The 23,856-nt window shown below is 42.4% G+C and overlaps 2 protein-coding genes across 3 annotated transcripts; both read right to left on the bottom strand.

Annotated features, from left to right (window-relative positions):
- Nucleotides 1-219: 219 nt before the first annotated feature.
- Nucleotides 220-5,223, bottom strand: TMEM174 (transmembrane protein 174). The gene is made up of 2 exons (XM_086869861.1): nucleotides 1,833-5,223; nucleotides 220-409 (listed from the first exon to the last, which is right to left on the bottom strand). The coding sequence occupies exons 1-2, from the start codon at nucleotides 2,462-2,464 to the stop codon at nucleotides 307-309; spliced, it is 735 nt and encodes a 244-aa protein (XP_086725987.1). The 5' UTR covers nucleotides 2,465-5,223; the 3' UTR covers nucleotides 220-306.
- A 3,749-nt stretch (nucleotides 5,224-8,972) lies between these two features.
- On the bottom strand, nucleotides 8,973-23,848 carry TMEM171 (transmembrane protein 171). Of its 2 annotated transcripts, none has more exons than XM_086869859.1 (6): nucleotides 23,707-23,848; nucleotides 23,250-23,444; nucleotides 18,221-18,337; nucleotides 17,063-17,749; nucleotides 15,887-16,028; nucleotides 8,973-9,296 (listed from the first exon to the last, which is right to left on the bottom strand). In XM_086869859.1, the coding sequence occupies exons 4-6, from the start codon at nucleotides 17,691-17,693 to the stop codon at nucleotides 9,068-9,070; spliced, it is 1,002 nt and encodes a 333-aa protein (XP_086725985.1). In that variant the 5' UTR covers nucleotides 17,694-17,749; nucleotides 18,221-18,337; nucleotides 23,250-23,444; nucleotides 23,707-23,848; the 3' UTR covers nucleotides 8,973-9,067. The 2 variants fall into 2 exon arrangements, with proteins under 2 accessions (XP_086725985.1, XP_086725986.1); XM_086869860.1 differs by lacking the exon at nucleotides 23,707-23,848 and adding an exon at nucleotides 23,602-23,679.
- Nucleotides 23,849-23,856: the final 8 nt, after the last annotated feature.

Below are 23,856 nucleotides of genomic sequence, written 5' to 3'. Positions count from 1 at the left end.
CTGAAAATCAAGCTTCTTGTTGGAGACTCCTAATATGGATTTAGATCCTTGAGTTTAATAGCTTTGCTATTAATAGTTTTGCTACTAAATAATTAATAGCTGTGCTATTAAGCTGCATTGCAAAGGGCTAATGAATTTTGACAGAGAAAAAGGAAGGGATCAGTTAAATATCTTCAGTGATAATGAACTGTGTATAAATACCAAGATCTTCCTCACACCATCTTATCACACAAGTGTTTAAAGAAAATATTTTTTTGGATTCTTGCAGGCATCTCTTAGGATTGTTGTCCCTTGTCCACGATGATTTTATGAAGACAAAGGGTATATTTCCTCATAACGTGGAGGTGACAAGTTATTACAGGCGAAGTCTTCCAGCCGTCCTGCTGGTTCATCAGAACTGTCTTCTGACCTGAAAAGAGGAAGAGGAGCAGATGCAAAAATAATTTATCAAAGACAGAGCATGCAAGTAATTGCAGTGTTTCATCCTCCCAGCCTTATCTGGGAAAAGCACTCCCTGGCTTCTTGAGAAAATGCTATGAGATGAAGTTTCAGCGAGACTCAGCTGTTTGCTGTGTTTTTTCATGAAGTTTAAAAGTGTCAGGAGGTGACCTTTTTCTTCACCCAGCCTGTGCCTGTCACCCATATTGCTGAGGACAATGGGTCAGTCAGCAGTTTTTCAAAAAGACTTTCATAAATAAACTAACAGTGACTTGTGTTGTAGAAATGATATAATTATGAGTAATCCCCATAATTAGAATATTTTTCCTTAGAGGAAAGAACTATATAAAATTATTTTGTGTACAATTTGAGCAGCTCCATACTGCTGTGCAACATGAGAAATACTGTTTATGCCTCAAAACGAGGAAAAGAGGAAAAGCTGGAAGGTTGTTACAGTGAGAGAGCAGCATGTTGTGACCAGGTGTACTCAGGAGGGAGAGTACCTGGAAACAAGCCGATTCTTGCACTGTTGCAGAAATGCTGATGAGTGCTGACTTGTGCGTTGTGATTGTGATTGAGTGGAAGCCTCGGGCTCTACATGATGTCTTTTCCTGGTCTTAAAAAATTGAGAGGCAGACATGGTTAAGGGATAAGGGTTTTTTACCTTGGTATTTCAATCAGGATCCTTATGGGTGCACCATTTCCCCAAGGTGGGATGTGCTGCAGTGCACACCCATGACAGTTCGCCTATACAATTTATGGACCTTACAAATTAATTAACACAGATGCCCCAATGGAAGGCCTGGATGAATGGTGTGATATTCCCCTGAGAAATTCCCCCCTGGATGGGCCAAGTCTCTAGATTACAGGATATGTTCTAGAGTGGACCTTGGTTGCCCAAGATAGTGCAGGGTTTTCTGGTTTCCCACTATGAGGCCTTTAGGATGTTTGGTCTCCTGGCCTAACAGAACACTAGTTATGCTAAGTTATCAGACTTAAGGAATTACAGGTATGCATGCTAAGAATACTAAGGATACATAAAAGGTATAAAAGGTATAAAAGAAAAGGCAAGAAATAATCTTGGCATCATACCCATAACAACCTAAAGGTGGTAAGAAAAACATAAGAAAACCTCCACGAACAGAAGTACCTATATCTTAAAAAGTAACAAGAGATTTAGTTGACTGAAAATTGAAGGACATTTATAAAAGAATTTAAATTATATAAAAACATTTCCAGTTTCCTCACTCAAGAATAATTCCTAACAAAGACAAAAAAAAGTCTTTGAAGGGTAATACCCTGAACTAGCTGTAGTTTCTTATGAAACCACACATAGTACTTAAAATATTCAGAAGCCTGTGTCCAAACAGACTAAGGCATTTCAGAAGATTTACCTCTGATTCCTGGAATTCTCTGCAGGATAAGTAGTGTAGCTCTCATCTCCAGTAAAAGCCAGGTTATCCAGGGTGTAGGCAGGGCAGCAGTGAGGAGAACCCATGGTGAGAACCGGCGAGGGGCTGGGGGGACCAGCACTGCAGCAGCTGAGCACTGGGTGAAGGTAGCCAGGACTCACAGCAGCACCTTCCTGGGATGGGTAGGGTGGGGGGATGTACTGTACCACTGTGGCACCATGGAAAGTTATAGGCTGGTTAATCCCAGTGAAGACAAAGGACTGTCCGCTTGCAGTCTGGTCAAGTTCCGACGTATTTTCCTCTCCTTCTTTACAGGGCTTGCACGTAAGCATGTTAAATTTACAAACAGCAATCAGAATAAAAGTCACTCCCACAGACAGGAGAATAGGCCCTAGTAACTGAGTCCACTCCAGGTGAGTAATGCCATCATATTTTATCCATCCCATCACAGTGAAAGTGATCCCCACGAGTCCCAAAAACACACCTGAAAAGAGCAGAGTGGTGCCAGCTTTATCCCCATCTGACACCAGGGCATCAGATCTGTTTGGCTGACAAGGAGTGACAGAAAAGACATTCAAGGAGAAATCTTCTACACTGTTGTTGTTTTGCTCCATTACTGAGTATAACGTATCTTCTCTCTCAAGAGAAAGGGCTTGTAAAGGACTCGGCAGAGCATTTAAAGTCGAAGGTTCAGGTTAGTTATACAAGAACTTTTTGTGTGTATGGTTAACAGAGTCTATGCTTTGAAAGAATAAACTTTGCTTGGAAGAACAAAGGTCTGGGAAGTGAAGCCTGAAGCCATCACTAAAGATTTCTTGAATTACCACCATCACTTCCGAAATGGATTCACCCCTGCATGACCGCCTGTCTTTTTCTGTTTCTTCTTTAATTTAGCACCCATGATACTGTTCTCATTCTGGATAGCAGAAAAAGCAAGCTGGAGGTATTGCAGCTTTTCCGTGGCCCTGCCTAGCTGATGGATCCAACATATGGACAGCATATGTTTAGTCAACAGCAGAGAGGAGATTCTTGCTCTCCACTTCCTGCTCCATTTTCTGCAGGGAAATTCCACATGCCATTGCAAGGAATACCTTTCCATGCTCTGAAGCTTGACATTTATAGTTGTGCCTGGACCTCTGTTGCAGCTCATTTTGCAGTTCATGGTTTAAAAAAAATATCAGTGTGAGCTTTGATATCTTTCTGGGGCAACCACTAGGTGAGCAGGAGGATAAGTAGCAACAGGATGGTAAGAGCTAAAAAGACTGAGAGAGCTCTTGGCTGTGGGAGAAACATTATTTCAAGACAGTCAAAGCTTTCCAGATGGTTGAAGGCACCATAATTATGCTATAATTTCCCCTAAATTCTTGGACATTTTTTGTTGTTGGTTTTAAGGTTTATGGAGAATAATACCCAAATTCCCTGAATAGCACAACACTGCAGGAACGAGACAGCGTCTCCTGTAATGCTAAACTTGACAGAGTGAGGAATCTTATCCTGTTCTCACAGGTACCTAAGATACTTCTTCATATCACAATGAATTGTTCTGCTGAGCTCATGCCTCACATATTAAACAGACCGATCATTGAATTTTGAAATTTTCTGTTTTCTAACAGCTTCAGACTAAAGTATTGCTGCTGGAGGGTTCTGGTAGAGTGACTTTGTATAATTCCCTAAGGAGGAAAGATCTCCAACTACTCTGTCTGTTCTGACTAGCATGGCAGGATACACAACACACAGGACATTGATTACTGCTCAGGCAGTAGAACACATAATGCTATTTCCTGCTACTGGCAGCCCTGGGGAAGCAAGCTTATCCTGAGATTTATAAGACTAGCAATGGCTCTAGAACTAGAAAATTTACCTTTCAGACCGCTTCTTCAAAGTCAGTAAAAGTGCCTTTAGTCTACTGTGAATTCACATCACACTGTGTGACAACAGCTCTCTCCTGGAAAGGGCTATTCACCAGGTTTGGCACCTTCAGAACTGATGCTGAATGCAATTGCAGATGTCTTTCCTATTTTTTGGTGCATAGTCCTTGAGGAATATTAGTGCTGGATTCCTTAAAAAAACAGCGGTGAAGCTTCCAAATTCAGCATTGTTAAGTCGCCCCTGTTACCCAGGGTGTCAACAAATTTTCTGAGAAATACACTCAAGATCAGCCTTTCCCACAACACTAAGTCAGGTTAGGATTCTCTGCACCTCTTGAGCAGAGATCAGTCCCACACAATGCACTGGTTTTGTATGCTGACAAGTAAACTAGAAAGTGCTCAAATACTAGATAAACTGTCCTTGCATTGGTAATTATAGACAAAGTCTAAGTCACCTTTAACCTTACATTTGTTAAACTTCATGTAATGAACTGCTACTACTCTTTATAAATCGGGTTTTTCCATACCATGAGTCATCCTTGCCACTGCTGAATCTTTCAGGCTTTCCAACATCCTTTTAAAAGCAGCACTATATTATAACAGCTGTCTAGCTAATAGTTTATACAGATGTAGTATCACCTTGCTTCTTTCATTCATTCAAGAACTCTGCAACTGCTATTTGCAATCGGATAGTGCAGGAGCACTTCCTCAAACCCACAGAATGGTCCTTAGATCCTGTCTGGAATCGGAATTTTCCAAGTTGAGTGTTATGTAATCCCACAGCTCTCTCTTTGCCTCTGGTCTAGGACATGACTTCATGATTGTTGAACAAGTGCACAGTAGAGCTGGAGAATACAGGCTCTTTTTTTTCTTTCCAAAGCTACATGCCACTTGAACTTTTAAAACAGGATGGAAAACACTCTTCATTTGGTGTGCTAGGATCTACATTAAAATTACTCCTGGCCCTGTAAACTGTTCCCTCTCTGTAAGACAGCTTCCTCTATGTCTCCCCACATTTCTCCAATTTCTTGCCCAGAGTGGTAATGCTGCAGTCAGGCAGCTGTCAAGGTCTTAAGAGATGACTGGATCACACTGATTTTTTTAAGACCAGTGCTTTTCTTTGCCAGTAAGTGTGTGTTCTGGGGACTCACTTAAAAATATCAATTTAATAAATACATCCCTTTTACCTGGTATGACTCCTAAGCAAAAGAGTTTTGTGAAACCAAGGAAAGATGGACAAAGTGAGGTTTTTCACAATGAATGCTGTTTTCAGATCTCAATAAAGTTTTGTTCCCATATGCTTCAGACTTACCCTTGAACACAAGCACCACCACCGCTTTCCTTTCTGTTCCTCCACCTAATTTTCTATTACCAATGCAGACTTCCCCTGCAGTGCTTGTTGCTGGAAGCAGGTGCTCTGCACCCCCCCTCAGCTCTCTAACCTGTTTGAAGAGTCATGCTAGTGAACACTGACAGGCCATTACTTAACCCTTTTTTTCTTTTCCTTATGTTACCTATTTTTATACAGTTGTTCACATTATCAGCCTGTTGTAGGAAGGTTTTATTTTCTTAAACACCAGTTACATAAGCAGGGACTTAGACAAAGAACATGCAAAAGAAGTTGCACAACACATGGTATTGCACACTGATTAGCTTTAAAATGAATAAATACAACTTATCACTCCATAATGTAGGGGGATTAAGAAGCCAGTGAGTTTAGTTAGTGGGACCTGTCCCTAGAGAAAGGTAACTGCACATGGCATCATTAATGGAAAACATGAGTTACATGTGTAAGAGCAATGCATGAAGAAGCACTGTGAGTGGGCCTTTCAGCCCTGAACTATTGCACTGCCACCCCTGAACTACTGCACTGCCAGCCTCAATAAATTGTGAGGAGCAGGTTCAGCCAGCTGCCCACAACTGTATTTACCAGTAAGGTGGCTTTATGTGCTCTGGAGAATATTGTCTTGTGAGCAGGCACACCAAAATGAAGGTTTGTCCATGCCTAATTGTTGAGATGCACGCGTGATGGAGGAGCACTGATCCTCCAGATGAAATCTGCCATGTTCACTGCAGAAATGTGGAGGTATTGGCACTACAAGTCATGACTCTGAAGTGATAGGATGGAAAAGGGATAAATGGATATAGCAACACAAACCACAAAGAGCAAAGAAGGGGTAGGTGCGATGCACCAAGTGCTGCTATCACAAAAACATAGCAGCATTGCAAAGACCTGTGCAATCTCAGTTTTTCAGATGAGTTAACTTCATTTTTTTTAGCTGCTGTTGATGCAGGAAGGAAGGCTTTTCCTAGAGAAAAGGCATTCATTTATATTTTTGTGAATCACTCTCATATGCAAAGGATTGCAGTGTTGCAGTTAGAAGCAGGGCAAGGTCAGCAAAGGCAGCAAGGAAGAGAGAACTTCACTTAGAGAGGGCAAGCAACCCTTACCTCCCACTTTGCCTGTTTAAGTAAGTGTGAATCAGTAACCAACTTGATTTGCTCCCTAGCATTTATATGTCAAACACTTAAGTTAACCTTAGGGCAGAAAGAGGGTTATAGCACCATTAGTGGGACAGTAAAGTATCTCACTTCCTCAATAAAAATGCTATTCTGTATTATTTTAAGCTACTTTTATAGTTTTACAAGGTGTTGCTTCCTTTCTAATACAGACATTTCAGTCCTACTCCCCACATCAAAAATTCCTCCTTCTAATGCTGTTCATCCAGTGATAGCCTTCAGTGGAGACGGCAGACCTGCTAGCCTCTTACATTTTCTGACCTTGCTGCAACAGATTTCAACAACACAGTAGGCAAATACTGTTGCACTGGCCATGTTAACTACTTCAGTGCTGAGCAGCTCATGGAGATGCACTCAGTGTTCAAGTAATGATTTTCTAAGACAAAAATAGAGGATGCTAATACACCTGTAAACTGTAAAATTTCCTAAGCATCTTCTCAAAATTACACAGAGATAAATTCCATTTTCAATCCTCGTTTTCAGTGTTAACACCTATCCTTCCCAGGAAACTCAAATGCTGAATCTGAAGTCAGATCAGCAGCTCTCTGAATCACAGCTTCTGTGAAGACTGCTTTTTTGGAAATAAAGTGATCCACACTGAAGACTCTGTAGTAGATGATCAAAATACAATAACCTTGAAGGAAAACAAGATTATGTTTCTGTTACAGAGAATTCAGATGAATCAATGTATTCTGCTTGATTTGTCTGGTCTCTTGGGTACATCTTGGAAACATCTGACTGAGCAAATTGAAGGCAGCAGAGAAGGTTGATACTTTTTCAGTTCACCACCAGATACAACTGCTTTCTTTTTTTCAAGATGGTGAAGTGCTTCCAGAGTTGTTTAAACATGTTTTGATATTAAGCCTTTTCAGAAAATACAACAGCATAAAGATAACATGGGCTTTGTTGCATGGGATCTTTCCAGTAAAATATGCCAGCTTCTGTTCATGTTATACAATAGAAGGATAAATTGAGAGATAAACAGGCTCCTTAGACATATGCAAAGCTTTGTATGTACAAATCATGCATGGTAGTGGGGCCCATTGTTTAAATAGTAGAAGCAAAAGCTTAAAAAAATAATCACAAAGGTGGCAAACTATAGCTTGTATTGCAGATTGCATATATGGAGAAACAACCTTGAAAGATTCACTGGGTAAAAAGCATATGAGAGAAAAAAGGACAAAATGCCTACTGGCTTTTGTGGATTCCCTTTTATCATACAGACATTTCCCATGGCTGAGTCATGCCAGTTTAATCAGCTCCTACCCACTAAATCCCCCTCTGTGCCACGTTTGCTCATTACTCTGCGTGCATAAGCCCCTCAGCTCTATTGCTGGCTAAATATACCTCCCTTGCTGGCTGGTTTGTTTTTGTGTGCCTGCACAAAGAGCTGTTCTAGCATAACTGAGGGAATGACACTGAATGGGAAATAAATGGCAAATGCAGGAGCTCCTAAACTTCTCTCTAAAGCAGTCACCAGGTGAGAGGCATGTTCACAGAAAGATGATACAAAGCAATCACCTTTCCGTAGGCACAGGAGGGAATTTAAGCTCTTAATTCATAGTTTTACATTCTGTTACAGCCAAGTTCTCTGAAATTAAGCATGGTACACCTACAAGCGGAGGTGCAACTCAGGTCCCAAAAGTACACAGGTGTTCAGAGACTCAGCTGAACAATTCAGAGGTAAGTTTTACTGCTGGCAAATTCACCAGGCTGAACCAAGACCAAAGTGTAGCCCTGCCACTTTTCTGGGCACAGAATCCAGTCTGTTTTTCTCGAACACCAGTCAGAGCAAGTTGTAAAATGTCAAAGATTAGCAGCAATTCAATTCCTCCTAATTATCCTCACCTACTACAAGCTAATCCTTCAGTTTGGGAACAGGTGCAAACAAACAAAATAGAATTAGAACCTCCATCCACTACCACTACCCTGGAGTTGCAGCAGGATGGGTGAGCTAAGAGGGTTGTGTCTCTGAAAGGTCTGTCAAGCACTGTGTCAGTTAAAACCATTTATTGCATGGGTTTCCATGAAACTGTCTCTCGTGCATCTGCTGATAAGTAGTGTCTGCACCTCAAAGATATCATTGCTTTGTGGTGCTCACAACACACAATAAGCACTCCTTCTGTAATCCATGAATGATGATATAAAACAGCAGAATAATCCCTCTGAAACCAGTCATTACCACAGTTAAACTGTTAGCCTATTAACTATCCTCAGGGCTGCCTCTGGGCTCTTAACTGCAGCTAAAACTGATTTTCATAGGGATTATACTTACATAAGGACCAGAGATAGTCTAAATATGGAGTGTTTGTTACCAGGCAGACCAAAAGGTAGCCATTGAAGCTCTTCATAGCATCTTTGGTACCAACACTAACATCCCTATAAGTTGAATGCTCCCCAAGTTCTTGTAAAGGCCATAACTTTGCAAACAAGTATTTTCCACAAAAGACATGCAAAAATTGAAATAAAAACACTTCCTAATTATTTCTTTCTTTGAAACTCCAAACAGATTTAATTAAAATAATCAAAAAAGTTGGTTTCTACTTAGTGGCTTCATTATAAAAAGAACAGCTATAAATAGAAACTGAAGCTGTAACAGAACAAGATGAGAGTTTAATGAATGTTCTTGCAGTGAACTCCCTTCGGACTACTTTAGCAGAGGCCCAGCCTTCTCTAGTATTTCTTGAATTCCAAGCTCATTGTTTATTCTTTCTGATGAAAAATTAGACACAGCCAACATTATTGCTTTTATTATAAAATGTAAATAAATTCAAAAATTGTAAATCTCTGTGTACATTTTAATTAAAAATCAAGTGAACTGACAGTCCTTTATGAGCTGGTGTCAGATGTGGCTAATGAAATAGATGAAAAAGATGAGGAAGAAGATGGCAAATATTCATTATTTGTTATTGATGCTTTTTCTTCATATTTTGGTGGTGATTCGGAAGAAAGGTATAGCATTGGTAAAATATCTGAAGGTGAGTTGCTTCCAGAAATTGTATATATGGATTCATAGTCTCTAACAGCAACTGTTCTTTCATCATCAGCAAGCTGCGCTCTATAAAACACAAAACTATGTATTAGCATAATTAATTTATCTACAGTGAGTGAAATTTGACTTGATTTACATAAACATACATGTATGCACACACTTCCTAAAAATCCCTGAAGCAAAGAACTTGCATAAGCATTAGGATTCTTTGGGCTACATTATGACTCATATGAAAATTCTGTAATTTCAGAGGGGAAGAGCAAAACAAGTTCCCTTCTACCTTTCACCAGTCACAGCCTGGCTTATGGGTATTAGGTGCTTCTGGCTGGGCTGTTTCACAACCTTACTAAATCTTCTTCTGATCCTTAGCTCCTAAGGATCTTCCCTTTTGTAATGTATCACATACACAGTTCCCTTCCCTCATGTAAGACAGGTACTAGATTTAGAACGGCATAAAAAAAAAATCACAATCCCTAGCCTTTTGATATCTTACATGAAAAGCAATCAAACCTTTTTTAGGCATTCCATGACAGACATAAGGAGTCATATTCCCACTCAAAGCTGGAGAAACAAAAACGACTGGACATAACCAGACTGCAAAGTTCCCAGTGACATTCAAGGTGAGCAGCCAAGTATTTCCTGTCTTCCTCTAGCCATCATAGCTGTATCAAAATTGGTTAAACCCACACTGTTCTGCTACATTGCTCATCTCATCTGAGAGCTGGCCCTCAGCATACTGCTTCAGCAGCCCAAGGAAAGGAAAGAACTCCTTGCTCTTCATGATTCACTCCCAGAGCTGACTCATGCTTTTGTACATACATCTGTATCAATACCAATACTGAGTGAGGAGCTCAAAAACAGAGCACAGTCACCTCATCTTCAATGCTGTTACTGGTCTGTGAGGGTTTTCAAAGAAGAGAGAAATACTACAAGACAAATGCTGAAGTGTTATGCAGCAGACTGCAGGAAAAATGCAAGCAATTCTGGGATGAGACCATGACTCAGCTTACTAACACACCTCTCATCCAGCAAAGGCTGCAGCACAGTGCTTGCTTACAGAGCGCTGAGCAGTGGGTCGACGAGGCAAATCACTTTCGTCCAGTAGCCACCAACATACAAAGTGTGTGTCCCCTGCTATATTTGGGATCTTCAACCTCAGTTCACTGTTACAAACAACGAGGCCAATGCTGCTCTTCCATGAAGGTGCATGGGAAGCAGTTGACACTAGTCAAGATGCCCTGACTGCCAGCAACTGCTGAGCCACGAGAGAGCGGGATTGAGTGAAACACCCAGAGGTGATGTCAGCTCAGCAGGTCTCTGTGAGGACACTGGGAAGCATGGAAGGTAAACAGCTAGAGCATCCCCATCAGAAAACACCACAGGGTGAGGTCAGGCATTTTGGTTTCTGTATCCAACCAAGCCTGAGGTGTTTTATCCACTCCACTATATACTATCCCAAAAAACTTCCTCTTTATATACATATGTTCACAAGACAGATAAATCCACACAAGCATTAAACCATATCCACATGATTTTCCAACAGTTCCACGGATGGTGACTCCACCGCTTTCCAGAGCAGCCTGTTCCAATGCTTTACATATCTTTCCACAAAAAAACCCTTCCTAATAGCTAAGATAAACCTTTCCTGGCACAGCTTGAGGCCAGGAGCTCTTGTCCAGTCACTTGTTATCTAGCAAAAGAGGCCAATACCGATCTTGCCACAACCTCCTTTCCAAAAATTGAGAACAATAAGATCAAGCCTCCTTTTCCCCAGAGTGAAAAACTCCAGCTGCCTCTGTCAACTCCAGTGACACCTCACTTGACATCTGCTTCAGATCCTTCAGCAGCTGTACTGACCTTTTGTCACACTCCAGAACCTCTGTGTCCTTCTCATTGAGAAGAACCCAAAAGTGAACCACAGATTCACAGAACAGCCTGTGTTGGAAGGGATGTTAAAGATCATCTATTTCCAACCTCCCATGCCTTGGACAGGGACATCTTTCACTAGACCAGGTTCCTCAGACACCCATCCAATGTGGCATTAAACGATTTTCTGGATGGGACGTCTACAACTATTCTGGGTGACCTGTTCCAGTGTCTTACCACTCTTACAGTAACTAAATTCTTCCTAATATCTATTCTAAAATTGGTTTCAGTTTGAAATTGATTCCCCTTGTCCTGTCACTACATGCTCTTATAAAAAGTCCCTCTCCATCTTTCCTGTAAGCTCCCTTCAGGTATTGGAAGACTGCAATTAGCTCACCCTGAAGTCTTCTCTTTCACAGGCCCAACAAGCCAAATTCTCCTAGCCTTCCCTCACAGGAGAGGTACTCCAGACCTCTGTCATCTTAGTGGCCTCCTCTGGACTCGCTGCAACATCCCTGTGCAGGGACCCCAGAGCTGATGCAGCCCTGCAGTGAGGTCTCAGCAGAGCAGAGCAGAGGGGCAGAATCCCCTCCCTGGCCCTGCTGCCCACACTGCTCTGGATGCAGCCCAGGACACGTTTGGCTCTCTGGGCTGGGAGTGCCCATGGCTGGGTCATGTCCAGCCTCTCACTCACCAGCACCCCCAAGGCCCTCTGGGTAGAGCTGCTGTGATCTGTTCACCACAGCCTGTGCTGAAACCAGGGTTGCCCTGACCCAGCTTTAGCACCTTGCACCTGGCTTTGTTAAAACACATGAGATTACCATAGACTCACTTCTCCATCTTGTCAGGGTCCCTCTGGATAGCATTCCATACTTCAAGTCTGACAACTATACCACTCAGCTTGGAGTCATCTGCAAATCCATTCACATATGTCAGTAATGAAGATATTAAATAACACTGGTCTGAATACGGACCCCTGAAGGACACCACTTGTTACTGAAGTCCATTGGGACTCTGAACCATTGACCACTACTCTCTGGATGTGACTGTCAAACCAATTCCTCATCCACCAGACAGTCCACCCATTGAATCCATCTCTCTCCAATCAAGAGAGAAGGTTGTTGTGGGGGATTGTGACAAGGGCTTTACAGTAAAATGACAGATAAATGACATCTGTAACCCTTCCCTTGTCCACTGCTGCAGTCACCACATCATAGAAAGCCATTGGGTTGATCAGGCAGGACCTGCCCTTGGTGCAGCTGTGTCATCTGTCCTGAATCACCTCCCTGTCCTACATGTGCACAGCTCTAGGGGCATCTGTACCATGATCTTCCCAGGCAGAGGTGAGGCTGACAGGTCAGTACTCCTCAGTATTCCTCCTTTCTAACCTTCTTAAAGGTGGGTACAATGTTTTTCCCTTTTTCCAGTCACCTGGGATTTGCCCTGACTGCCATGACTTTTCAAATATCATGAAGAGTGGCTTGGCAACTACATCTGACTGACATCTACTGACCACATCTAGTGACAACTCCCTCAGGACTCTGGGATGCAGCTCATTGGGTGCCAGAGACTTATGTACATTCCAGTTCCTCAGATAGCCATGAACCTGGTCTCTTACAGTGGGAGAGACTTTGCTCCCCCAGTCCCCATCCTGCTGTCCATCTACCCCTGAGTAGGAAAAGAGACATTTAAGACAGAGGTAAAAAAGCTGTTAAGTACCTCAGCTTCTTATCCACTGTCACCACCTTTCCAGCATTCTTCATTGGGGGATATCCTTTCTTTGACCTTCCATTTCTAGTTAATAACTGTACCCATAGAAGCCCTTCCTGTTATTCTTGGTGTCCCTTGCCAGGTTCAGTTCCAGATTTGCCTCGAGCTTTCTCCCTACACAACAGTTCTTCATCTCTAAACTCTTCTTAGGTCACCTGTCCTGGTTTCCACTGCCTGTGTACTTGATTCTTTCCCTTAATTCTGACCAGTAAGTTCCTACTCAGCCATGATGGTCTCTTGCCCTCCTTGTCCAATTTCTTGCTCCTGGGGATTGCCAGCTCTTGTCCTCTATGGAAGAGTTCCTTAAAGATCTGCCGGCTCTCTTCTACTCCCTTGTCCCTGAGACAGACTGACTAGATTCCCAGAGGACTGAAATTCTGCTTTCCTAAAGTTCAAGAGCCAGACTTTTACTCCTTGCCTGACCCCTGATCCCCCAGCCCTGCACACTTCCCAAATGCACGACCCCTGCAGCCCAGGCTGCCTCCAGTCTTGGTGTCCCAGTTAGCTCACCTGCACTGGTGACCAACACAGCCTGTAACACATTCCCTCAGCAGGGCTGTCTGTCACCTGGGTCAGGATATTATCCTCCACACACTCCAGGAGTCTCCTGGATTGCCTACAGCCCTCCAAGCTACTTTCCCAACAGCTGCTGGGGTGGTCGAGCTGCCCCTGCAGGACAAGATCCTGCGGGCTCAATGCCTCCTGTGGCTGGAGCAGGAAGGTTTGCTCAATGGGCTCCCCTTGATTAGGAGGCTGTAGCAGACCCCAGCCACAGGGTTCCCTTTGCTGCCTCAGTCTCTACTCCTACCCACAGGCTTTCCACCTGCTTTCCACCTGGTATTCTGCAGGGACTGCTCTTCACATTCAACACACCTCTTGCTGTAAAAAGCAATCCCTCACCCCCTATTTCTTTCCCTGTCTCTTCTGAACAGCCTGAAGCCACTAACAGTCACACTCCAGAAAAAGGATTCATCCCACAAAGTTTCAGGAATAGCAACAAGGTCATAGGTCTTCCAGCAGCACAGTGGCTTCCAACTGCTCCAGTTTGTGCCCATGCTGTGTGCATTGGTGTAAAGGCACCTTAGCTGAGATGCTGGCCATGTTGCCTTCCTAGAGGAATATCCCTTTGTTCTTTGAGATAGTTCTCCAATATTTCCCTTCTGGCTTCTCTCACTTTAGAAGCTCTTGGCTCAACTGCTAAGACTGCAAGTGTGTTCCAGTGTGGCCAGAACACTCCAAATTCAGAAGCAGAGGACCCCTGAAAGCATCTTGTCCTTCTAATCTTTGCCTCCCATCCCACAGTTTTCCAGGAATGAGCCACTTACTGTCCCACTCCCCTTGAACATTTAGGTGCCCTGGTCCCACTGGTCACGCTATTGTTGATAGAAGCCTGGATGCAGCTGGCTGCCTTGGCCACCTGGGCACACTGATGGCTCATGTTCAGGTGCTGTTGGCCACCATTCTGAGGTCCTTTCCTGCCAGACAACTTTCCAGACACTCATCAACAATGGCAGTGATGGTGCTTCCAACTGTTACCAAACAGGTTATATTTCTGTCTACACAGAAGATGTAGAAGGGGAACATGTTGGAAAATTCTGTTAACTTTAGCGTAGTAAGTATATTCATGGTTAATGCTTATTTTGTCCCATACAGTGCTTAGTACAAATACCAGAGACAATGTGGCCTTGCATTAATTCCCTAATCTGTGACTAATAAGTCTTTTTCTAGTTAATGCTTCCTTGGTAAGAGAAATACATTATGACTTGATGACTGATTTGAGATTCTCTCAAGGAGACATCAGAAGATCTGGAACCATATCCAAACAAGTCCATGGAAATAATTAGCATATATGCATGTATTCAAGAAATGTGATGAATATATGTGATAGTTTCAGGAATATAAACAGATCTGTTAGGTTACTGAGCATACATGCTTTGTGGAGAATTCCATGCCTCCAGCACTGTTAATAAACTAATGTTGGCTTTGTAACCTAACAAATTGGTTGGAGAGTTTATTTCCCAGTTTTCAGTGACACAATGTTGCATGCAGAGTCTAGTGAATAAAGGTCATTAACTGATAGCCCCACATAGCTTACTGACTCACAGCTCAAACCCAGGCTGATGTAGGACTATTCTAAAGATATTATATCAAGTCATTTCTGAACCATTAAGGGCCTGAAAGTAAGTTAGCAACTCTAGACATGTTACACCTTGCTCTTCTGGCCAGACCTAGCTCTGCCTTCTAGTATGTGGCCCTTGCAGTGACTTTTTTTACCATCAAGTTACCACCCACAAGGGATAAATAACCCCACTACTTCTCACGGCATAGACAAATCTTTGGTAAGCTGGCAGCTCCTGATCCCTGAGCTTGGTGATGTCCGGCAATTCTGTCGTAATTCATGTATGTAAGGTACAAGATTTGAAATGAAACTGGCTTTGCAGCCTCCTTAATCAGCATGCTGGAACCTTCTGCGATATCAAGGAATCTTTCAACCTTGACACATGGCCACAGCAGGAACAAGGCAGACCAGCACAGTTTCACTTCCTCAAGGCAGAGGTAAGGGACATGGGAGAAATGAATATATTGGCAGATAAAGTAACATTGCAGGGTCTGAGGGTAGGCGTCATAAAATACTTGCTGCTCTGTTTCTACAGAGGCTCGTAAAATCTGGCAATATGGATATCATGTCACTACCACACTGCTGTCAGTGCCACCTTCTCTTGGACAATCTCTGGAAGAAATTTACTAAGGACCATTGATTTAAGAACCTCAGAAGTTATGTCCAGTCATAATAATAACAATTTAATCCTCATAAAGAACATTCTGCAGTTTGTAATTCCCCTAGTATACTACAACATTCTAATGCCAATTCAAGTAAAGTATCTGAAGTAAGTTGAGTTATTCATTAGAAAACTTTGTCATGGCAAGTAGTTAATTCACAGTGATTATATAATAACATGGGCTTGGACACCTAAAGAAACACCTCAGATTTCTAAAGTGAGAGATGAACACAGTCTTACCCATCACTGAAGATAGAGTGGTATGGTGGAGGATTTTCACTTGTAGGTAAAACACTTGACATAAGACAATGTGTCACAGTTGGTGACATAGGGTCAGCAAAATATGGAGGTGGTGGGGGTGGGAATAACATCACAGCATCACCTAGAGGAAAGTACACCAATTAGAAAAGAACTACCTCTGAAGAACTGAGCACATCTGGTTATACTAACAGTAACCTATATTTTTTACTTGCCTAGCTTTTAAGATAAATGATCCCACATACAGAATTGATACATTCTGGGCTGTTGGAGCAGGTTGGAGCTACATTCAAAACCTAAATAATCCCAAAATAAAGATGCAGCACATTTATAAATGAAGGATTTCATTTAGACAATACAGCTGAGAAGGAGGAGTATTTATCGAGCTAAGAGACACAAATATGGTTGGCTGTCTACAAGAATCAGAAGTGTAAAGCACACAGGTTACTGTTGGAACATTTTAAGGATAGGAGAGTACTTAGTTTCCCTCCCAAACATAAAATAGGTCATTCTGAGTTTCTCCATAAGTACTGCAGTGCTATAATGGGAGTCATTAATGGCTCTGAGGACTGATTTTGTGTGCCGTGACAGTTTCCCTACTGAGTTACTTGTAGCTTAAGGCACACTAATCGCGACGATTGATAGACAGTTCACTACAACAATATATTGTACAGCAAAAGAATCTACCAATTACCACTCTGTAACTGAAGAGTTTAAAACTTGTAATTTTATCTCTGACTGGTTGAGGATGTGGCCACAATTTAAAAAATACAGTACATTGGTTACAAATCAGAATCTTCTGTTTAAGGGCTCAAGGCTAAAATAAATCTTAAATATAGTCATACAAGTCTGTGATCTGCATCAACTACAGTGTTTGAGAACAGAACCGGGGTTAGACTCATTTGTCTCAGGTTCTGTTGCTTTACACAGTCAGACCTTTCTGTCTGTGCCAAAGAGAGATTCTGCCTTTTTGGTAAAGGAAACTGAACTGACCATACAGAAAGCGTACGAGACAAAGTAATATTATCTTATTTCGGCTGTCTTGACATGGCAGAACTGACATACTTAGAGCTCAAATAAGTGATATCCAGATGTAAATCATTAGTGGAAAAAACCCTCACTAATTCCCAGTGTAAAGTTCCAACATTTTTTACTCACCTACTGTAACCTGAAAAGATTCAGGGCTCTGAGGATGTTCTTCACTTTCACAGGATTCTTGGTTGAGATTTAAGTTTTGCTTCTTTTTAACATGAGCTATCACGAAGAAACACAACCCAGTGAGCACAATCAAAGGTCCCATGATTTGAAGTGACAGGAATCCACAGCCCTGGAGGTCCATGTCAGAAGTGCCAGTGTGGTTGAGCTGTATCGTATGCCAGCCAGGGCTGCAACCAGGAACCCAAATGCCCAGGATGCTAATTAACATTCCACTAGTTAAAAACAGGAATCCAAATATGAGAAACTGGGCAAACTGGCAGTTCCCACGACAAAACACAAGGCTGTACACCTGCTCATTTTGCAGTTGTCTTTGTCTTATATACATCCTGGCCCTTGATCGTGCCAGTAAAACACAAACCAGTCCAGTTACAGCCAACACTGGCCCAGCAGCCTTAAGGACCTCGTTACAGTCACTGAAGCTTCCAGATGGACATGACTGGAGAATAAAGACTGAAAGAAGGAATCCAGCACACAGCAACACAGCTCCAAAAACAAAAAGGAAAAAAATAAGTTTCCCATGTTGTCCATTACTTCCTTCACCTCCTGGTGCAGGAACAGCCACTGGATACATTACAACAGAATCTCCTCAAGATGGGTTGTTAGAATTAAATGGCAGCAAATTACGATCTGTGAACATGAAAATACACAAACTAAAAGAAGAAAAAAACCCAGCAAGAATAGCTACATTAAATTTCTTACTTTCATATTTGTTACTCAGCCTTTATTGTATATGCTCCTGTATTTTCTGTTTTGCAGTATCTCCACTATGGATTACAGGGCTTGCTCAAGTTTGCTGATGTTAAATGGTTATGAAAAGACAGAACTTGCTTTACAGTTCAACTTAGACCAATTGTAATTGCTGTTGCATAGCTAAATTAATTGTTTCTTTAGAGAAATAGTCTTACTATTAAAAGGACACTATTTTGAAAGTTTGAATATTTGGAATGAGGACAGATTAGCTTCCCCTTTGAAAAGAGAAAGCTATGGGAAATTTCTGTGCTGAACCACAGGAAGTGACAGCTTGTGAGAGATAGTACTTTAATGCAAATGAGCAATGACTACTGGACTTTTTAACCAGGTAAATTTTCTATTACATACCTTTTCAAAGCATACAAATCTTGCTTCTCTTTCCACAGGTAGTAAAGACCTTTCTGTTTCTTTAAATGAGCTTCCTGTCCTAGGCTGCTGCAAAACCAAGTACTGAGAAGGTTCCTTCTGAAATGACAAAGACAGAAAAAAAAAAAAAAACAAAAAGAAGAAAATGAAAAAAACCCAACATTCTAAAGACCAGTTCAAGTCTCACTGATTTCCTGGTTAAAGTTGGTAAGCATAGCACTCCTACATTTCCTTTCAACTCCCCCTCCTTCTGAATACTTTATCTTTGCTCAAAAGATCTTTAAAAAGGAATTAATGAATGTGGCTCCCAGAAGGATTCTGAGCCCACAAGACTCTAGATTCAGAAGTGAAATAGAAGAAAACAGAAAACAGTTTTGAGGCCAATAACAGTCCATATGGTAGTATGGATAACAAATCAGCTGGATGTGCATTTAGTGGGGCAAGGGAAGCCTAACTGAAAGCCAGGACACTGCTCCAGTCAGTGAGCTCTAGTACAAAAAAAAAAAATAAATAAACTTTGCGGTTACCTACAAGGAAGTTTCTGCTACTCTGACACTCTGTCACTCTGGCCTACAGAACCAGATGGATACCAGCCACCAGATGGTGACTAGCAACCATGAAGATCTCGGCTAACATCCATCAAAAGCCAGCCTGAAATGCAGGGGAAGTTCAGACTATGGAAAATAACAAGTCTCATGGATAGACCACGAGAAAGGTGTTTCCTACCAAGTGCAGGAAGTACTGAAGCATGCTTATGCTGCAGTGTTTTGACTCTGCCCTCTTCCCCTCATGAGCAGTCTCCCAACACAGACAATTTAACCTGTGTCTTGGATATGTAAGACCAATATATGGGGACTGGTGCAGTTTGTCATGGATGGAAGCAGGGAATCAGCTTAGTACTGCTGCTTGTTAGTTAACCTTCAGCCTTTTCTCTACCAGCTTCTACTGTCCTGCTACTAATTCAGATGACTGGAAGATAAAAAATCAAATTAGATTGGATCCTCCTTACATATGCCTCTGGTACAAGAAAATAAGGTATATGTGATTTCTGGAAGCAAACTGTTGAACATGTGTCAGCTACAAGTGAGACAAGGCTTGTGTCACTCCCCAGGAACTGCAGTGCCCCACTGGGACAAAAATAAAACACAACCATAGAACTCACTAGTGACTCAAACACTTAATTATTAAACACATATTTATCTGCAATGCAAGGTATTGAGTCACTACTCAGCGATTTTTACGAGTAGAACCCAATTAAAGAACAGGCTGAACAGATCCACAAATGATGAAGTTATTACACGTTTTACTGCTGAACATCAAACCAGGCCCCCCGAAAGCACAGGAGAAAGCAGGGTGCATCATACAGGTAAAAGGCACAATAACCACAAGATCTGAGCAGCATGAAACACAGCAAGAAGGCCACTGCAGGAAGCAACCAAGTCTCTTAGCTGGCCATCTTGAACAGCAAAACTGAGGGACCGCCCCTTAATGCATTCCATTACTGTGCAAGGTAGTTACCTTGCAAACTGTGACTGCTAAGTGGTTCTTCAGTGTTTTGAATTCAGTCTACTGAGAACCCTTTACTAAGACTGGTTTGAAAAACTGCTAACTAAGGGTCCCTTGTTAGAAGAGTCAGATTTACTCTGGGAGAAAAAAAAGCTATAGGGAGCACAAAAGATAGGACAGCATGTCACACACAAAAAAAATTTAAAAAATTTTAAAAAATGAATGTATCCTGATCGATTTCAAACTGAACACCTTTAGCTCAGCACACTTTCAATGCTGCATGAGCTGAAGTCAGTCTGAAGGCTCTACTGGGCAGAAAAAAATGCACTGGGATGGTCACTTCTTTGATTTCAGTGGACTTTGCTAAATTAATAAAATTATTTCTCATAACTGCATATGACCTATTCTCATAAATTATTTGAGCTGGCTCAGGCATCCTGACTATCACCTTATGACACTGACTTACCAAATAAGCAAAGCTGAGTAAAACACCTCTGAAACACAAACACATAAATAAATATATATAAACAAATAAATCCTCCACCAACACTCTAGAAAGAACTCTTGCAGGACTAGTTTTTGCAGAACTCTGAACTCCTTCTTTCCCTCTAGAAAAGAAAACATGGACTTAAATACAAGCAAATTAGAACAAAGTAAAATAATGTGAAGGCAAAAAAAAAAAAAATTCAACTATATATCCATTGCAAAAAAGATCTGGAGATGTGTCCTTCTTACTCCAACACAGTGTCTGCTTCTTTTCTACCAATCTTGTTGTTATGAGATTAAGCTAAAATACACATTAGAAATTAAGCATGTACATATTTTCTTCATTCTTTCAGGCCACAAAAGAAGGAACACTCAGAACAGTCTGTTGTGCTTTGAAGATGAAAGCCATAGATTTTATGCTGGAAAATCCAAGGGAATTTCCATTTATATTACCATTAAATTTTACCAGAAAACCAAAAGCAAGATTAAATTTATTTCTTGTGTTTCAAGAAAAAGTATTCTAACAAAGAGGCAAGTCTTTTATTGTCTATGTGCTTGAAATACTTCCACCAGATCGCATATCTCCATAGGCATATTGATGTAAAGGAATTTTCCCTTCATATTAAACTCAAGTCTGAAAGTAGACATGGAAATAACAGGTCAGAAACCATTAAAACACAATCCAGTAATGTAGAGGTTGTTAGGTAGGATGGGAAGAGCAAACTGGAAACATAGCTTATAAAGGAAGTCTGGTTATAAGCTCAACCTAAATGATATAGAGCTTTACCTTTTTGTAAATCAGGCCTATGCCAGGTACATAGAACCGGAAATAACTTTGCAATTTCTTACTATTTTTTCTGTGTAACACTTGTATTAAAACTTTCATATTATGGACAACTCCAAGAATTTAAAAAAAAATTCCTACAATTTTTCTTGAGCCTTCAGAGTTCACATTTTCCAAGATTTCCACTGCAAACACCAGGGCTATGAATTTACTCACCCTTACTCATAAGAAATTTGATAGCTTCATGCAGACATCATGAATTCAGGAACAGAATTAGAAGAAAAGTATTGGAAGAATTAAAACATTGCCTCATTCTGTTTTATCCTTCCCAAAGTAGGTCCCATTCCCCTTCTTTTTGCTTACGAAAGTACACAAATCATTTAATGCAGAAGTTTCAGGTCTAGTCTGTGTTATTTAAAAACTATAATACTCTGTCAGTTGTAGTCCACAATGGAAATCCTGTTAGAATTCATAAGCCATCCTTTACAAGGACTTTAATTTTTCCATTTTTTCACCTGTGTTTTGAACTACTACCAGGAAGTTGCCACTACCATTGTGCAATTATTTTTGTGATATTTTTTCCCCCCAGGTTTCAAATTAAACCATGACTTATTAGTCAACCTACTTGTAAGGAAAAATGCTCTCAACTTCATTCAGTTTAATTTCCATATCAAAACATGAATTTTTGATATCCCTGAATTTCCTGCTTTGCTCGTATCTGCTTCTGTACCCACACCATTTTCTGTTCTTCATTAAATCCCAGCTTCCCCCTGTACTGGACTCTTAACCTGGCATTCAAAGACACTCATACATAGCTGGTTGAACTAAATTGTAATGCGCAACCTTCATTCCAACACTCCTCCCTCCCCGTGGTGTTTTTAACTTATTTGAAGAGCTAGTGGGAAATGTCAACAGGATGTACTTTCAGTTTTCTACTTTTAAGAAACAAAACCATAAGCAGTAACAAGTTCTGAGATGCCAAATACATGCAATTTATGCACATATGTAGTTGCTAATTAGTACCTGACAGTGCTCTTATCTCACAGAACATAAGACTCGGATACTGTAAAAGACTTCAAGATTTAGACAAGCATATAAAGATTCCTAAGCTGGGAGTGGATGCCATGAGTACTCTGCCCATATGGGTCAACAAAATTATTGTTTCAGCTTACAGTATAGGAAGAGCAATGCTGTGGTGTTATTTATGATCATTGCAGATAGGCAGAAGCCACTTGGAGAAGTACTGGAAAGTAGCTGCAGTAGGAAATTCCAGAAAGTGGGATGAATCCTGCCACCCTCCAGAGATATGTGTACCAGAGATCCTTCTCACTACAAATCAGCAGTCAGGGATTCTGACTGTGCCACAGAACTGCATTCTGCAAAGCTGCCAATTCCTGTCCCTGCAGGCTACAAGAACAAAGCAGCTGCAGCAAAAGATGGCCCACAAATGTTCCTCACTCACTTCACCAGGAAGAATACTGACACAACAGTTGGACAGGAAGACCCCAACAGTCTGTTTGAAAAGTGAGGAGCTTGCAAAGCAAAGCTTGGTAACCCATTGACTGGATGCCATTCAGGCAACTAGGACAGCACCTAGATGCAAAAATGAGCTCTGAAGGGTCCCATGCTTGTTGGTGGGATGCTTTTTACATGAGACACTAGTGGCACACAAGAGCTGTGGCAAAGAATATTCTGAAGAACAGCAGGGAGACTAGGGAGAAAGCAGACAGATACAGTTAACACCAGAGCTGATGTTTTTCAAACAGCTAACCCATGACAGATCAGCTTCTGGAAATTCATACTAAGGTCTGTTCCAGGGTGCTGACATATCTCAAAGCAGCAAAAGGCACAAGATAAAAAGACTTACAGATCTTTGACCACAGGACAGGCCATGGTAACCATCAGGGAGACGTAAGGCTGCAAAAGCTACCTTAAAGCCATCCTGTCCCAGTTTCCTGAGGCTGGCCTGGGGCATTAAGCCAGACAATTTAATGGACAAGCAGTTAAGCTCTACTCCGTCTAGGAAAAACAGCATTCCATAGCACACTCCTCCTCATGCACCAGTCCATCAGGCATAGTCTATTCTAAATCACTTAGTTTTCTAAGTCACAGTAAGGACTTCAGGAAGATGGACCATGCCCCAAAAGCTGCCATGCATCACACCGGAGCAAGGAGCGACGCAGGGCAACCTCTCCACCACCTCTCCGTGACGGAGCAGCACCTGAACCTCCTCACCTGTGCCGTCCCAGCTGTACACCAGCATCAGCCACGAGAGAACTGCATGCCAGAATAACTGCAGAAGCCCCTTCAGAGATACTCCATCCTCCCTCAGGGCTGGCGTAGAGGTCGCAGTGTGGAAGCGGTGTGGAGAGCGGTGGGCTCTCCAGGGAGAAGACAGGCCACTTACACCCCGGATAATTCTCACACACACTGGATAAGGGCGAAAACACGGGAATGGCGGCGGCTGAGGGGAGACGCGGCGCGGCCCCGCCCGCCCGCGGCGGCCCCTGGCGGGGGCAGCTGCAGGACGAGCCGCCCGCCGCGCCGCCCCTCACCCCCGCGGGCCCGGCCGGGGCCGCCCGCTCACTCTCTGCCTCCCAGCCGCCCGTCACGGCTGCACAGCCGCAAGGCCCCGCGGCCGCCAGGGCGAGAACGCCCGGTCGGCGAGGGGCTCCAGGCACCCGCCCCTTACCTGGCGGCGCGAAGGACGCGGCGGCGGGGCAGGCGCCGCTATTTAAGCACCTGCGGCCGGCGGCGCGGGACAGGGCCGGGCCAGGCCCAGCCGAGCCGCCCCGGGGGAGCGCGGGCGCGGCGGCACCGCCCCGCCTGTGGCCAGCGCCCC

The sequence above is a fragment of the Cyanistes caeruleus genome, chromosome Z (genome assembly GCF_971803275.1).
Source record: "Cyanistes caeruleus chromosome Z, bCyaCae1.hap1.1, whole genome shotgun sequence".
Lineage (NCBI taxonomy): Eukaryota > Metazoa > Chordata > Aves > Passeriformes > Paridae > Cyanistes > Cyanistes caeruleus.
This window is presented reverse-complemented; position numbering and strand designations above follow the sequence as displayed.